The 15,819-nt window shown below is 40.6% G+C and overlaps 1 protein-coding gene across 1 annotated transcript in view; it reads left to right on the top strand.

Annotated features, from left to right (window-relative positions):
- Positions 1-14,859, top strand: part of LOC144060279 (activin receptor type-1-like) — a 31,406-nt gene extending 16,547 nt beyond the window's left edge. Inside the window, exons 4-12 of the mRNA XM_077579650.1 lie at positions 592-864; positions 2,520-2,783; positions 4,539-4,744; positions 7,504-7,603; positions 8,671-8,817; positions 10,657-10,932; positions 12,141-12,338; positions 13,550-13,680; positions 14,020-14,859. Of these exons, the coding sequence (XP_077435776.1) occupies positions 592-864; positions 2,520-2,783; positions 4,539-4,744; positions 7,504-7,603; positions 8,671-8,817; positions 10,657-10,932; positions 12,141-12,338; positions 13,550-13,680; positions 14,020-14,154 (1,730 nt within the window). The 3' untranslated portion in view covers positions 14,155-14,859. The remainder of the gene's footprint in view (positions 1-591; positions 865-2,519; positions 2,784-4,538; positions 4,745-7,503; positions 7,604-8,670; positions 8,818-10,656; positions 10,933-12,140; positions 12,339-13,549; positions 13,681-14,019) is intronic.
- Positions 14,860-15,819: the final 960 nt, after the last annotated feature.

Genomic DNA, 15,819 nt, shown 5'->3' with positions numbered 1-15,819 from the left:
ATATATATATATATATATTTTTTTTTTAATATATATATATATTTGGCATCATCCTAAAATATATATATATATTTTTAGGATTATGCCAATTCCAACATCTGTGGCAATAAAATCCAATATATATATATATTTATATATATATATATATATATATAATTTATAATTTGGGCCTCACCTTTAAGTGATACTTGACTCAGCAGTAAAAAGTAAAATTTTCATTCAATATTATTTTTCATGTACAATTAATAGCTTTTAAAGGGGAAGTCAAATTTGATATACTCACAGGGATTAAAGAAAGATGAGTGTTGAGTTAATTTTGGAGAGTCTGACCACTACAGGTAGTCGTCTAGTTGTGAACATCCGACTTACGCTTGTGAATAGCAACTAGGCGGGGGGGGGTTACTGTAATAAAATGTCTGTTGAGACAACAAAGGTGGGTGTTCAGGTTTTAAATAGAAAAGCGTCCCCGGTAAGAGCCCGAAAAAAAGCTTTGATCCCTTGTCATGTCTAATTGAATGCCAGTTACGATAATGGAAGAGTAATGATATTGCACTAATGCCTCTGCCTTTTATCTCCGCTTGTGCCCATCAGATGCCGACGCGTCTGCCGGCAGACCGGTCCTCGGAGAGCAGGAGTGCGTGTGCGAGGGCGCCGCCTGCCAGCCCCGCCGGCGCTGTACCGGCCAACATTGTTTTTCCTCCCTTACGGTGACGGACGGCGCCGCCGTCCAACAGAAGGGCTGCCTGAGGGACGACGACGTGGGCCGGGCCACCTGCGCCACGCCGCCCTCGCCGGCCCACGTCGTCAAGTGCTGCCAGGGCCATCTGTGTAACAGGAATGTCACCATGCAAGCTCCGGGGAAAGGTGCCTTCTTCGTACACCGTGCAGACGATACTCAACACGACCAAAGCTGTGGCAAACACTGTTAGACAATCGGGGACAAAAAGTAGTCAAACATTTCAAAGGCTTAGAGTTTTGACCTTCTTTATTCATTTCTTTAAAGGGATGCTTAACTCATTGAGCTATTGTCAGCAGTAAAATGTTAATATTTTGTATTCATTTGATAACTTCATGAACTATTCTTATTTATTTATTTAAATAATATAACATTATTTTACATGTACAATTAATACCTTTAACTCATTCACTCCCCGCCATTTTCACTGAAGCAACCCCCTTCACACCCGGCTGCTTTACTGAATTTTGACTGATTATTGTGTTCGATTGCTATAAAAACATCGAACCTACCAAAAGAAAGATTAGAGTTTCTTCTTTTATCGGGGGAAAAAAAACTATATTTCTTTCTGTTTCCGTTTTGCAGCAATTAGATTTAGCTAAGTTTCATCGTTATTCACAAATCTCTTGAAAAAAGTGGGGAAAAGAGCTTGTTGCAACATGGCCCTAGCTGATCACGTTATACTCTGCTGCCACCTGCTGGCCGTTTTTTGTAATGACTACCATTGCTTTAAGCGACCTCTTCATGCCCAAAACTGTATCAAAGCCTTTTGTATGCTCTAGCTTAAAAAAAAAAAAAGTATGAATATGTTTTTAGGAGTGCAGGGCAAAGTATTAAAAAATATATTTATACATTTTTGGGTGTGAATTAGTTAATTTGATAACTTAATTTACTTTTTTATATGTTTATTATGTTTTTAAATAAAATAAAATAATTTAACTATCATTATTTTGCATGGACAATTAATACCTTTAAAAACACATTTTTCCACTTACTGTCGACTGAAGATGACATCACCTGTGCTGAGGAAATAAGTAACGACCGCAGCTGACCTGTTTTTCTGGGTTTGGTCAGCAAACTGAGCCATGATTGGTCTGTACCGGTTTCCTCAGCACAGGTGATTGTCATCTTCAGTAGACAGCAAGTGGCAAAATTTGTTTTTAAAGGTATTAATTGTTTGTGAAAAATGATTAAGTTACCACATCAATTGTAGACAAAATATTATATTTTTACTGTTGAAAATGAGTCAGGTATCCTTTTAATATATTTCTTTTCAGATAATTATGGCAAGTAATTTAGTCTTCCAGTACTTTTTGATTAGCCACTTTCATTACCTGTCAAGTTTATCTGTTTTTTTCCCTTTGAGGTTAAAACACTGTGATGCAGCATAGTATAGTTTATATAGACTGTAAATATTTTTTCCATAATAAAATAGTTTCATTTTAAACCACACAACCATTTATTTAATAAAATAATCATTTTGATAATACCATTCATATTCATAAATAATTGGTTAATCAGTTATGATTTATTTATAAGCAATAAAAGAAGAAATTAGAACAAAAACATTTTAAAATGAAGAACCTCAAAACTACTGCAAACTCAAACCTTAAATAATAAACGCATTGTTGAATTCATACTCATCCGCCTGTCAGTCAAAACCGAGCATTCCATTTTGCGTACGGCTCCTTCCACTGGATCTCATTAGAAAGTGCAGGTGTTGTGGCTAACCCATTACCCCCCCCCCCCAACCCCCCCCCCCCCCCCCATGAATCTTTTACAGAGGAAGTGAAGCCCCTTGTCAAAGAGAAGCACGAATGCGTGTGCGAGGGCAGCTCCTGCGCCACCGGGAACCGCTGCATGGGAAGCCAGTGTTTTTCCTCCCTGACCGTCAACGCCGGCTCGCTGATGTACCAGAAAGGTTGCTTTAATGTCTACGAGCAGAGCACCATGACCTGCAAGACCCCGCCTTCCCGAGACCAGATTGTGGAATGCTGCTTCGGGCACCTGTGCAACCTCAACAGCACCGTGCAACTACCTGTCAAAGGTGTGTAGTACTACGTTTCGTTAGGACGTCTCTGCGTGTACATCTTCTTCTAAACGCCTCATTTTTTAATATCATTTAGGTTAATTTATTACGACGCTGTATTCGAGCCACGTATAAATATATATTTTTTAGAGGGCAATATTCCGAGAGAGAGAAAAACTCGCAAATTTATCACCTTATTAAGTCCCAAATTTGAGAGTATATAAAGTGGCAAATTTAAGTTTATTTGTTAAAATTAATATTTACTTTTATGTTTCCAGAATTGATTATTTACACATTCATACATTCTGGTATTTTTTTTGTACATGTTGCTAAGTTGATGTGTCGAATCTGCTGCTCTCCGTCATTCACTTGCATTTACCTAAAGTATGCTAGCTTCTGATTGGTCAGTGTTTAGTCAGCTGATAGGGGATCAGGAAGTGTTGTCGCTCTAGCTGACTCCGTGTATGGCGAGTACAGTTCAAATTAGGAATAAATCAGTCTCCATCCTGCCTTTTCATTTTATAAACAGTGTCCCATTAACCACCAACGAATCCTCACATTAGACTATAGCTTACGCTATGTGTATTTTTCGTAAGTTTATGAGTTTTTCTGTTGCAAATCTGCGACTTTATGAAGTCGTGAGTTTTTTTCTCAAGGGCAAATTTGCGAGTTTTTTTTTTTTATCTCGGAACATTGCCCCCGCCCTCTAAAAAAAAAGTATATTTATACGTGGCCGTCGTAATTTATTGCTCGTGTTTTTTTGAAAAATAGCAAAGAGAACTCCTCCCTTCTGTGTGACTCCCTTCAATTGTGACAGTTCTGCCACATCCGCCTCCTGTGAGGTCGTGCTCATGTCAACCTTCAGGAACAGAAACGAGGAGACCCTGAGGAAGTGGTGGGGGGGGGGGCTCGACTATTACTTAGTCATGGTGCACCCCCTGCTGTTCTGTCTACTGTCTGACATTATCTTGAGGCTAGAAGCCACCTGGGGAGTGTGAGCGAGACAGAGAGCTAAATTCGGGTCTACGGCGCCCTGCTGTCTTACTCCCATAGTGCACTAGATTAGCTTCACTTGATGTCTCACTTCATGCAACTCAGGTTAGTGTGATACTGTGGAGAAGCCAGTCCTACTTTTGCAGGTTTACTGTGATTTAATTATATTGAATCAATTATTATTATTATTTTTTAAGTGATTCATTTGTTCTTTAGTGGTTGCTTTTTTATATGGTGGTGGGTTTTCCCGCACAAGAGATGGTCATCATAGTCTTAAGTGTGTGTATTTGGGAGAAAGAGTTGATTATGTGAGGCGGAAGAAGGGGAGCTTTTTTGTTTGATAAAGGCACAGCCGAGTGCCTTCCCCCCCTTGGAATGTTTGGAAAGGGTGAATGGTGGTCAGTTCTCCTCGCTCGTGTGGGCATAAGTGTCGGTGTGTGCTTATGTAGTCGTCTGTGTAGGTCTCGAGGTGCGGGTTTGTCCAATGGATGTAAAAAGTCCACAAACAAATGCTAGGTTTATGTGATCGAAAGAACGAGACCAAGAAAAGTCATTACAAAAATAAAATTCAATTAAAAAAAATTTTTTTTTCAAGGGGAAGTAAAAATAAACAGCTGACAGCTGAGCGGGTTTGATCAACTCTAAATCAGTACAGCTGTTCTAGTAGGCTTTTCCTGACATGTTCAGAAGCTTAAAGGTTTTATGTTGACAATGAATGCAATTACAAACGGTTCAAAAGCGATTTTATACCTTAACTAATGATTCCTCTCTTCCTCGCAGCCGACGAGCTCTCCAACTACAGCGTGACCATGCTGGCCATCGTCATCGTGGCGCCAATCCTCGTCCTGGTGGTCCTCTCGGCCATCGCCATCCTGGTGTTCAGACACATCCACCACAACCAGATGGAGAGACTGACCTCTCGAGATGCCGAATACGGAACCATCGACGGCCTCATTGCGTCCAACGTGGGGGAGAGCACGCTGGCGGTGAGTCGCAAAGAATATTATAGGCACAAGAATGAAATTTTTATATATTTTTATATATATTTTATATATATATATTTTATATTTTATATATATATATTTTATATATATATATATATATATATATATATATATATATTTTATATATATTTTATATATATTTTATATATATTTTATATATATATATTTTTTATATATATTTTATATATATATTTTTATATATATTTTATATATATATTTTTATATATATTTTATATATATATTTTATATATATATATATATATATATATATATATATATATATATATATAAATTTTATATATATATTTTATATATATTTTATATATATATATATATTTTTTATATATATATTTTATATATATATATATATTTTATATATATATATTTTATATATATATTTTATATATATTTATATATATATTTATATAAAATTACTCATGTTTACTAAATTCCATTACTTGAAAAGATTAAAACGTAGATTAAGCTGTCTTGTGAAACAAACTCCAGTCTTGTGTTTGCTGTCTTCAGAGAGACTCTTTGTTCTCCGCAAGAAAGCCCCTGTAACGCTTGTTTTGCTTCTCGGGGTCATTTTTACTGTCTGCGCTAGGAATGTCCTCTTTCAGCCAGCGTTTGTGAGCTTTTGCACACTGCGCTTTATGTCTTGAGGTTCCACTAAACGGATCCAGAGTTGAGGTGGAGTCGTGCGGTCATACAGGCCAGCATTCACTCCGTAATCAAGTTTGAGCATTGACAGCATAGTCGGCCTTAGCAAAAAGGACTTCACCTCCATTTTGTGAGTGCACTTTGTATGCTACTCTTTCCGAACGTTCCGCTCTTAAACCCAGACGATCCCACAGATATTGAACACAGTACGCTTTGACCAATAGGAGCGTCGGTGTATCTAAACAAGTTAAGTTAAGTTATGACGCAGCGCAACCGTTGAGTCTGGCTCCTCGGAACGAAGCCGCCAAATGTTTATTTAAGCGCCGTAAAAAAACGTGCTCGGCCGTGCTAAACCACAAACACTCGGTTGTGGCTGTCAAACGTGTGGAGAGTGTCACGCAGAGGTCATCGGGATTTGATTCCCATTTGTGTCACATGCCTTTTGAGATGAGACGAGTCTTGTCTTTTACAGTCTTGTAACGCTGTCTCCTTCTTTCACAGCCATATAAAGACCTTGCTAGTAAACGCCTTGCCTCTGATAAATGTTTTGCGCTCTCAGCTGAGTTAACGCCCCCAACCATAACAGGGGGTCTTTGGTTTATTTAGGCAACGATGTAACCAGGATTTGTAATGATCTACATCTACTTTGGCTAATGTGAGAAAAGTGCCATTTAACACATTATTAGACTCATAATTACAGTAAATATTTCAATCATAAACACTTCCAGGTCATAAATGTAAAAGATCCACCCATCCATTTTCAATAGAGCTTGTCCTCATTAAGTTGAAGGCCATCCAAGAGAGGTAAGGCACATACGGTGGATATCAAAAGTCTACACACCCCTGTTCAAATTCCAGATTTACATGATATAAAACAATGAGACCAAAATACATCATTTCAAAATGTTACCACCATTAATCTGTAAAACTGAATTGATTTTTTTTTATTAGATCACGTGGTTGCAAAAGTGTGCACTCCCTCGTATTTCTGTTACTGTGGCCAGAATTGACCAATCAAATTCAAATCCCTGCTAAATGTGAGTCTCTACATACCTGCCACCATTTCAAGTGACGTGGATCAACCCCAAATAAAGATCAGTGGTTCTAGTAGGCTTTTCCTGACTACCGGTACTAGAACAGAACATAACATACATGTTTTTGGAATGTTGCCGCTTTCCACAGGAACTGGAGCCAAGATTCAAATTTAGAACCACTAATGTACATTGCATACACTAATATACGTATACAAGCACAGGGAGAACCTGAAAACGCCAGACAGGAAGATGGGATTTGAACACTGGACCACTGAACTGCAAGGCAGGGATGCTAACCACTAGCTTACTGTGCTGCCTGAGTATAAAACAATCAAATGAAAAACAGTAATTTTGGTCATCGAGTGTGGCTTCTTTGTGCCGTGTGATGACATCATTTTGTCGACGTGCCAAGTTCATTGCTTTTATAATCGTAGTTGAAATCTTGTGATGAGAAAATATGACATCATGCTCATGATTATTCATCAGCTCTCTGACTGACATGTTCACGCATTCATTCACATTCTTGTACACGGACAACTCAGATTGCCACTTTTAATTTCCCTCATATCTTGTGGTGCCGTCATGATCCAGCCCGCCAAACCGTTATTATTTAAAGCCTATAAACGATTTCATTTTACAGCCACAATCTTCCGTCTTGTAATTCCAGTTGTCTCGCAGACCGCTCATCCATAATAAATCTGTTTATACGAGGCGTCGGCCTCCCATGTTGCGTTCTTCCTTTTCTTCACCCTCTCCCACTTCACTGCTTTGTTTTTCCCCTTCAGCTGATGACTCAGCACTGCCCTCCTGTGTCGGCACTGGGTGCTACATATTTCTTCTCGACCAGTTAAAAATAAAAGGCTTAGCAACGTCGCACCTTGTTTTGCAACTTGACCTCAGGATTAATAAGAAGAAGGGGGTGTAGTTCTGTTGTTAATACAATAGAGGGCGCTCTCTCATCACTAACTTCAGCCTACTTCCAATCAAACCTCTTGATGAAATCTCTTGAATTCCTCATGATTATTTGCTTCTCTTCTTCCCCAGGATCTACTGGATCACTCGTGCACTTCAGGAAGCGGCTCGGGCCTGCCCTTCCTGGTTCAGAGGACGGTGGCTCGACAAATCACTCTCAACGAGTGCGTGGGTGAGTGTCCACTTGAAGCCAGTATTGTTATTGACATTAGCTCTGTGCGAGACTATGCGGACCGGCTCATTCATTTTAATGAGACCTTTATGTCAGAACATGAACACACACACACACACACGCCAAGGAGAAGTACAGAAAAAGCCTCACAATTGTCGTCAAAATCTCATCGCTCACAACAATAACAAAGACTTCTAGTGGGGTAAAAAAACATATTTGGGTTGTGAAACAGGCCATTAGTGTTGCAATGGTGTGCAAAGGAGGCAGTAATCAACTGCTGAAGAAATATGACTCCCCGACGTCCGACAGCTGACGTGGTTATAGGGTTCGCTCAGCTGAGTGTAAAAAGGAATAATAAATAAAAAGGTTCCAGCTTCAGAAACCAGGTGAACCGTGATTGGTCGTTACCTGAGCCCTTGCAACTGTGATGTCATTATCAGTCGACAGCAAGTTGCGCCCCCTGAGATGGATAAAAACATTTGGATTTTGTTGCTTTTAACTCCTATTCAACAGAATGCCATGTTTAGATTAGCGTGGTTGCATAGAACACATTATTGTAGAGAAAATTGATTTGTTTGGGTTAATTAACATTTTGTGTAATAAATCTGATGTTATATAAATTCCTAATTTCCAAATAAAATAGATTGTGTTCAATGGAAAATTATGTTTTTTAGAGCTGTAATTTCAAAATTGTGTAACATTTGCTGTTAGTGCTATTACACGGTCTTATATTGGTCAAAGGAAGTTCATTGTATCCTCCCCAAACCTGGTCTGTTGTGTTGTAGTACCAAAAATGACCTGTAAGAGGCAGCATGGTAACAAAGAGCATCCAAACTGCCTGAAAACATCTTCCAAATATGCCCATGGGCCTGAAAAAAAAGAGCTGCAGTCTGCATATTTGAACTTTGGACAACACTTTTGTAGAGCCATTAGATTCACAAAAGACATTTTTATTATATATATACACATGATACTGAGCTCAATACTGTAAACTGAATTCAACCAGAGATTACTTCTTATTGTTGATTTTTTTTCCCCCCCCTTCTTCTTCTTCTTCTTCATGCCAGGTAAGGGTCGTTACGGCGAAGTATGGCGAGGTCAGTGGCAAGGAGAGAGCGTCGCTGTGAAGATCTTCTCGTCCCGGGACGAGAAGTCCTGGTTCCGAGAAACGGAGATCTATAACACGGTGCTGCTGAGGCACGAGAACATCCTGGGTAGGTCGCCAATGATCGTTGTTAAATATCTCTGAAAGTGTCAGCCTAAATGTATATTTTGAAATGTTTTATATAAATGTGTGAACAGTGAACGATTTCATTTACCTCGTTTGGCTTGATGAAACAACGTTCGTAGTTAAATTAATCCCCCTACAGTGTCAATTGAAAGTGAGCATTTTCTTTTTAAAGGGAGAATTTTCTCATTTGATTGTACAGAAGTGCCTACTGTTTAGAGTTAACATAATTACATTTGAATAACTGTAATTATTGTATTTGAATCATGGCTGCAATTAATTATCTTTGCATATTTATAAAAGAATGAGTCATTTTTAACTCTTTGACTGCCAGACGTTTTCAAAACGGGTTGTCGCCAGTGCCAGCCGATTTAAGCATTTTGAGTGATCTTTCAAGGTCCACAGAAAATGTTGTGTTTATGGAAACACACATACTACCAAATGAAAGATTGGACTCTCAGCTTTCATCAGAAAAAAAAAGTTTGTTTCTACCTTATTCCGTTCTTCAGTAATCAACAATAGAAAATGGTTACTTTCACCGAAATTCTCTCTTTTGAAACAAAAAACGTAGAAAAAGAGCTTTTTGTGAAACGATGTTATTTCATGCACTCTAGTGAATTGTACACTTCTTTTTGTCCATGAATGATGCCACAAACACCTAAATAGTGCTTTACTTCTGTAAAACGCTTTCACCAACAATGAAAAAGTGTTTTTTGATTGCAAAATACGTTTATTTCCATTCAACAGTGTAACAATTTGACAAAACAATTTCGCAAACTATTTACAAATGTGTGCAACTGTGGTACTACTTACAATTATGTGGATGTTTCAAATACAGTTTTTCCTTTTGTAACGCTCCCCTGCGTGCAAGGAGACGCCAGGACTCGCACAACAGTTTACTTTCACTTTCACATTGGTCCGTTTTGCGTGCAAACGTTACACTTTCTTGACGGCCTTTTTTTCCGGGGAATAAAAAGCAAGTAGCAGACTGTACACACTCCTCCGATGAATATGCATTGGACTCGGGGCACTCTCCGTCGTCCGATCGAACGTCCGCCTGTGCGTGCTCGGTTGCGCTCCGCGTTACGACACCGTCATAGCCGCCGCGTCAGCGGTTCCAATTTCGCCGTCAAGCTCGGATTCACCTTCATCATCATCGAGGATAATCACCGTCGTCATCAATGCACTATTTTAGCGTTGGTCGATGCCTTTCGTCTTGTAAGTGTAGAGCTGCTTGCAAACGCTCGCCATTGCCCGTTCCCTCCTCCATCTAGCTCCATCTAACGTCTTCTACTGCCGCGTCAATGCTTTCCAACCACGGAGTCACCATCATCTTCATCATCGTCATCAACAATGTGCTTTTTTAGCGATGCTTTTGGTCTTTGAAAAAAACGGCTCTGGCGTTAGCTCCTCGCGACCGGTCGCCATTTTTCCTTTGTTTTCCATTCTGATCTCCTGCTCAACGCTCTAGCTCCGCCTCTACTGACGCCCACCCGATCTTGTCAAAAGAGAGTCATCGCTGCCCTCTAGGGGCCAAAAATAGTCATTAGGCTCAAAAAACCTGCTTAAAACTTTCAGGAGAGCTCCGCAAGCCTTCCCAGCACCCGTTTCAAAAAAAAAAAAAAAAAAAAAAGGGAGGACGTCTTTTAACGTCTTTGGCGCTCCTCCGTAGGTTTTTGCAGAACGTCATTTAACGTCTTTGGCAGTAAAAGAGTTAAGAATTATTCCCCCCCCCCCTTTTTGCTGCTTGACTGCAGCAACGAGACAAGAGCAAGTTTGCACATTCATTTGCACTCTTAACGCTTTCCCGTGTTCTCGCCCGCAGGCTTCATCGCGTCCGACATGACCTCCAGGAACTCCAGCACGCAGCTGTGGCTCATCACCCACTACCACGAGATGGGCTCCCTGTACGACTACCTTCAGCTCAGCACCTTGGACGCGTGCAGCTGCCTGCGCATGGCGCTCTCCATCGCCAGCGGCCTGGCGCACCTGCACGTGGAGATCTTCGGCACCCAGGGCAAGCCGGCCATCGCCCACCGGGACCTCAAGAGCAAAAACATCCTGGTGAAAAAGAACGGCCAGTGCTGCATCGCCGACCTCGGTAAGAAGTAGAGGGTTTGAAGACCGTAAACATGTGGTTCTAACCCTTGTTGGGAGGTACTGAAGCAGACAACAAATATTGCTGCAGGGGCAGGAGATAAAATGAAAACAGCAGAGGCCCTAGAAATGAACCCTGTGGAACACCATACGTTCAATTATACGTGTTAATTCATATTGCATATAATCATCTGACCACTTTTTTTTTTTTTGCTTGACTTCGTTAGTAAGAAGGGATAACGATAATAAAAAATTAAAAAAAAAAAACCTCCTACTGAGAGAACGGTGTAAATAAAATCTGGTCTCATCAGACCGCATTATCATTTGTTTTTATTAATCTCTGGAATAATGTAAAATTTAGACTCACTGGATCACATGACCATTTTAAATTGCTCCAAAGTCGGCCTTCACCTTACCGGGACTTTAAAGTTATACTTGACTCATTGAGACATTTTCAGCAGTAAAAAGTTACCGTAATATTTTGTGCAGAATTAATTTGATCACTTTATTATTTTTCATTAACAATTAATACCTTTAGAACCTAATCACGGTTCACCTGTTTTCTATTTCCTCAGCACAGGTGATGTCATCTTAGTAAGCAAGTAGCATCATTTGATTTTAACGGTATTAATTGTCCATAAAAAAGAATGACGTTGTACCAAAATGGCTCAATGAGTCAAATATCCCTTTAAGAGCAAAAACAATATTGGTTGGGCAGTGTTGTATTGCTGACCTCTGTAAAAAAAAAAATACAATCCGCATGCATTTGTTTCCATTTCCCAGGTTTTAACGTCTGGGAAGCCGAAGACTTGATAACGTGATCTTATTTATTGCGTGCAGCGAAGGAAATAAATCTAATATGGTTCCCCTCGTCTGTGTGCTTAGGCTCATTTGTTGTTAATTGAAGAGAAACGAGCAGTGCTTAATGTTCCTCCTGCGCCTTGGCTGGAAACGCATTCGGAAGTGCACTTGATCTAACACCAATGTTCCATTCGCTCAATAAAGAAGCTCGGCCAGGTAGTTTGCGACCAGCCTGACATGTCCACCTCGTAATGCATTAAATGCTACACGGGATGACGCAATCCCGCCCGTGTCGTCTCCAGGGCAAGCTGTTCCATCCTGTTTACAAAAACATCAAGTCGCTCAATAGACTTTTCAACCGCCTTTGTGCTTTTTGTGCGTTTCTCACCCAACGCGGTTGTTGTCTTGCAGGTCTGGCCGTCATGCATTTCCAAGACACCAACGAGCTGGACGTGGGCAACAACCCCAAAGTGGGCACCAAGCGCTACATGGCCCCCGAGGTGCTGGACGACTCCATCCAGATGGACTGCTTCGAGTCCTACAAGCGGGTCGACATCTGGGCCTTGGGCCTCGTTCTGTGGGAGATCGCCCGCAGGACGCTCAGCAACGGTGCGTCATTTTTTTTTCTGGAAAAAAAAAGAAAAAGAAAAAAAAAAGCAACGGTGCGTCGTCTCGTACTTCTGCTGATGATGACCCCAAAAATGATCATAATAGTAATTAGAATAATATCGGTATGTAATGTTTAAAATCAAAGTTTATAAAGCACACATTTTAGTGTGTAGCGATCGCTGGTTCGTCCCCCCGGGTAAATTTGCGGTCCTCTCCTGGAGCCTATATTGGGTGAAATTAAATGCCCCCACCCCCAGGGAAGTTCCCTGGTGTCGTTAGGGAAGGTGAGAGTGAAAAAATTCAAAAACAATTATTTTTGACGTGTTGCTTTTTTTTGGCCTACAGTCATTTCTGGACTACAAGGCGCACCTGACTACAAGGCGCACCTGACTATAAGCCGCGATAGCTAAATTTGGGGAATATTCGTGTGTTACACATATAAAGCCGCACCCGACTGTAAGCCGCAGGTGTTTTAATGTTCCTGCTACTTTCTTTTCCATAATGAGGCCGCAAATTTTCTCGCTCTCGTTCTCTCTCCTACTGTATTCGGGCTCACTTGGTTTGGTTTGCTCTTGCGCTTCCTTTACAGTGCGCCCTATTGTGATCTGATGGATAAGCCACACATTTGTGTTAGCCGCAGGGTCGAATGCAAGTGGAAAAAAGTAGCGGCTTGTAGTCCAGAAATGACTGTAATTCCATTTACTGCGCCACACTGTGGTCAAAGGTGATATTGCATGGTTTCAAACAATTATTAAATTAATATCGGACAATCTATAGATGCCATGGAACCCACTGGTGAAGAAATGAGCTCATTACATATAATAATTACAGAGATATGATTTTTTTTTTGTTATAAGTCCTGAAGGTTATGACAAACAATAATTATTAAATGGTCTGGCTGTCATTATCATCAATAGGGAAATTGCTCCGAAACTATCATATGATGACCTGAAAGTGAAAGTTTTTGAAACATTAATATTGACAAGTTATTTTGTAAAATAAAGCAAAACTGACAAATAGGCCTACTCAGATATCGTTCATTTCTGTCGAGGGTGTTTGGGGCACCAACATGACTGCATCGCCCTCACACCAATTTCTGCAACACTGTGAACTGACACAGTGACCCCCACGTTGCTTCATTTTTATTTTTATTTTTCATGCTGTGCGCACAAGTTTGTGTATGTCAAAGTGCATGTGCTCTCCCCCCATAGGCATCGTGGAGGACTACAAGCCCCCTTTCCACGACGCAGTTCCCAGCGATCCCAGTTTTGAGGATATGAAGAAAGTGGTCTGCGTGGACCAGCAGAGGCCCAACATACCCAACAGATGGTTCTCGGACCCGGTGAGTCATCCCGTAAAGAAGTCTAATTAATAGCTGCGGTAATCCTCGGTTATTTGCGGGGGTCAAGGAAAGAATGAGCCTGACCGGAAATCGCAAAACAACATACTGGAGTCATACGTCCAAAAAGTAAACTAGCTTAATGCTAACATATAATGTGAAATGCCTTTGACTGGCTAATGGAAATTAGCATAGATTTCAGGCAACACATGCATTGTTTAAAGTGAGCATAATGCTAATATATAATGTGGAACAGCTAGCAAATTTTAGCATACATATATTAGGACCTTTCAAACAAGTATGACTTTTTGCCATTTTGTCCTGTTTTTTTTTTTCTTCTAGACTTTAATCTCCATGGCAAAGCTGATGAAGGAGTGCTGGTATCAGAACCCGTCGGCCCGATTGACGGCGCTGCGTATCAAAAAGACTCTGACAAAGATCAACAGCTCCGTGGACAAAATGAAAACAGACATTTGAACGTACCCGGCGCCCAGTCGGAGGCGGTGCAGTACTTCCCGGACGAAAGCGTCCTTTCAGAGGGGCGGCGTGCCCTTATAGCGGCACGCTGCCCGTATTTATTTTCAAAGACTTGGCGGGACACATTTTGGCATCCAAAGATGGCTGACCGGGCTCTTGGGAATAGGACGTTAAATATGAAGCAATCACAATCTGGGAGCTGGATTTTTTTCCTGTTACCTGGACTTTGTTGCTTTGCTTTGGGGGTTTTTGTTCCTCAGTTTGAGAGAACAAGTTGCGTAGAGTGACATCGTGATGTTTTTTTTTCTTCTCGGCTTTGTTTGTTAGCCTTGTTGCAAAGAAAAAAAAACCATCACTCTTCCAATCTCAGCAGTCCTTTAAACAGCTGTACAGTTCTCAATCTTGGCGTATGGCCGTGTCGAATGATGTACGCCTTCTCGACGGGTTCTTCCTTTTATTTTATTTTTTTTATTTTTAGTTCTGCACAAACGCGTTAAAAAGAACACATGAAAAATATCTGCTAGGTGATGCTGAGGTCAGCCTCCTTCTCCGCCCTTCAAGGAGGCCTGTACTCTTAAGTTTGCTGTCTTAACAAGTGCATTGTCAAATTTATGAAGTCAAACTTCACTTTTTTTTCTTTTTTTTTCGTTAACATTTTATATCAGCTAGTGGTTTCTATTAATTAAATAGAAAGCAAGTATATAAGCCGTCTGGTTTGTCTTGATTTTTGTCTCACACACGATATAACATCATACATTTTTGTCAGAGAGCAAATTTCGCATGGACACATTTTCAGTCACAAAATATACAAATACCAAATTCAGTGATGCAGGATGGGAAGCCGAACTTGATGACCGCCGTTCTTTTAATATGCTGAAGAGAGTTTACAGGCCAGTGATGTCCATCCGCCATCAACATATGCATCAACAGCTGTTTGGACTTTTGACCGCCATCACATTCTGTGTCATTTAATCCATTATGCTCCCACACGACTCGCTCACAAAGTCCCGCGCCCGCCATTTCCATCGGGCTCCTTTAAGTGCGCGCCGGTGCGTATCGCCTGCTGAAATTGCCTGCTGAATAAGCAAAAATTTTTGGATGATTGCTTTTTTACAAGGTGACACACATTGCCGAACAGTAGATAAACACAAGCAGCCACTTTAAATGCATTCGTAATGGCGCTTGTAAGGACATTTGGACTATTCACAGTACAATCTTGTCGTTAAAATGTCTTAACACGCAAACCTATTGTACATCGTGTCTAAATATAGTATGTGTACTGCATTTAATGAGCTGTGACTGGGGTTGCTAGGAAACACATGTATGTTCACAGTTGGAGGCAAACCCCCATCAACAGCACCCGTCCCCCACCTGAAGAAAAAAAAAAATTCACAGGCAATGCATTTTATCTTACTTTGCACGTTTTTCTTTAAAACAAATTCTACTTTTACACGTTAAAAAAAATTAACTATTTAACATGTTTTTTTCAACAATGCTACTCTGAAACGCTTCGGACAACTGAGACAGACACACTCGCGCAACCGAGGGACACAAAGGCGGAAGCGCAAGAAATGGGACGCGGCCCACCATCGCAAACAGGAAACGGAAACAAAGCTGACGTGTGAAAACGTGTGATACCCCATTCAAACCTAAACTCTAAAACTA

This window comes from Vanacampus margaritifer, chromosome 11 (genome assembly GCF_051991255.1).
Source record: "Vanacampus margaritifer isolate UIUO_Vmar chromosome 11, RoL_Vmar_1.0, whole genome shotgun sequence".
NCBI classification, from domain to species: Eukaryota; Metazoa; Chordata; class Actinopteri; order Syngnathiformes; family Syngnathidae; genus Vanacampus; species Vanacampus margaritifer.
This window is presented reverse-complemented; position numbering and strand designations above follow the sequence as displayed.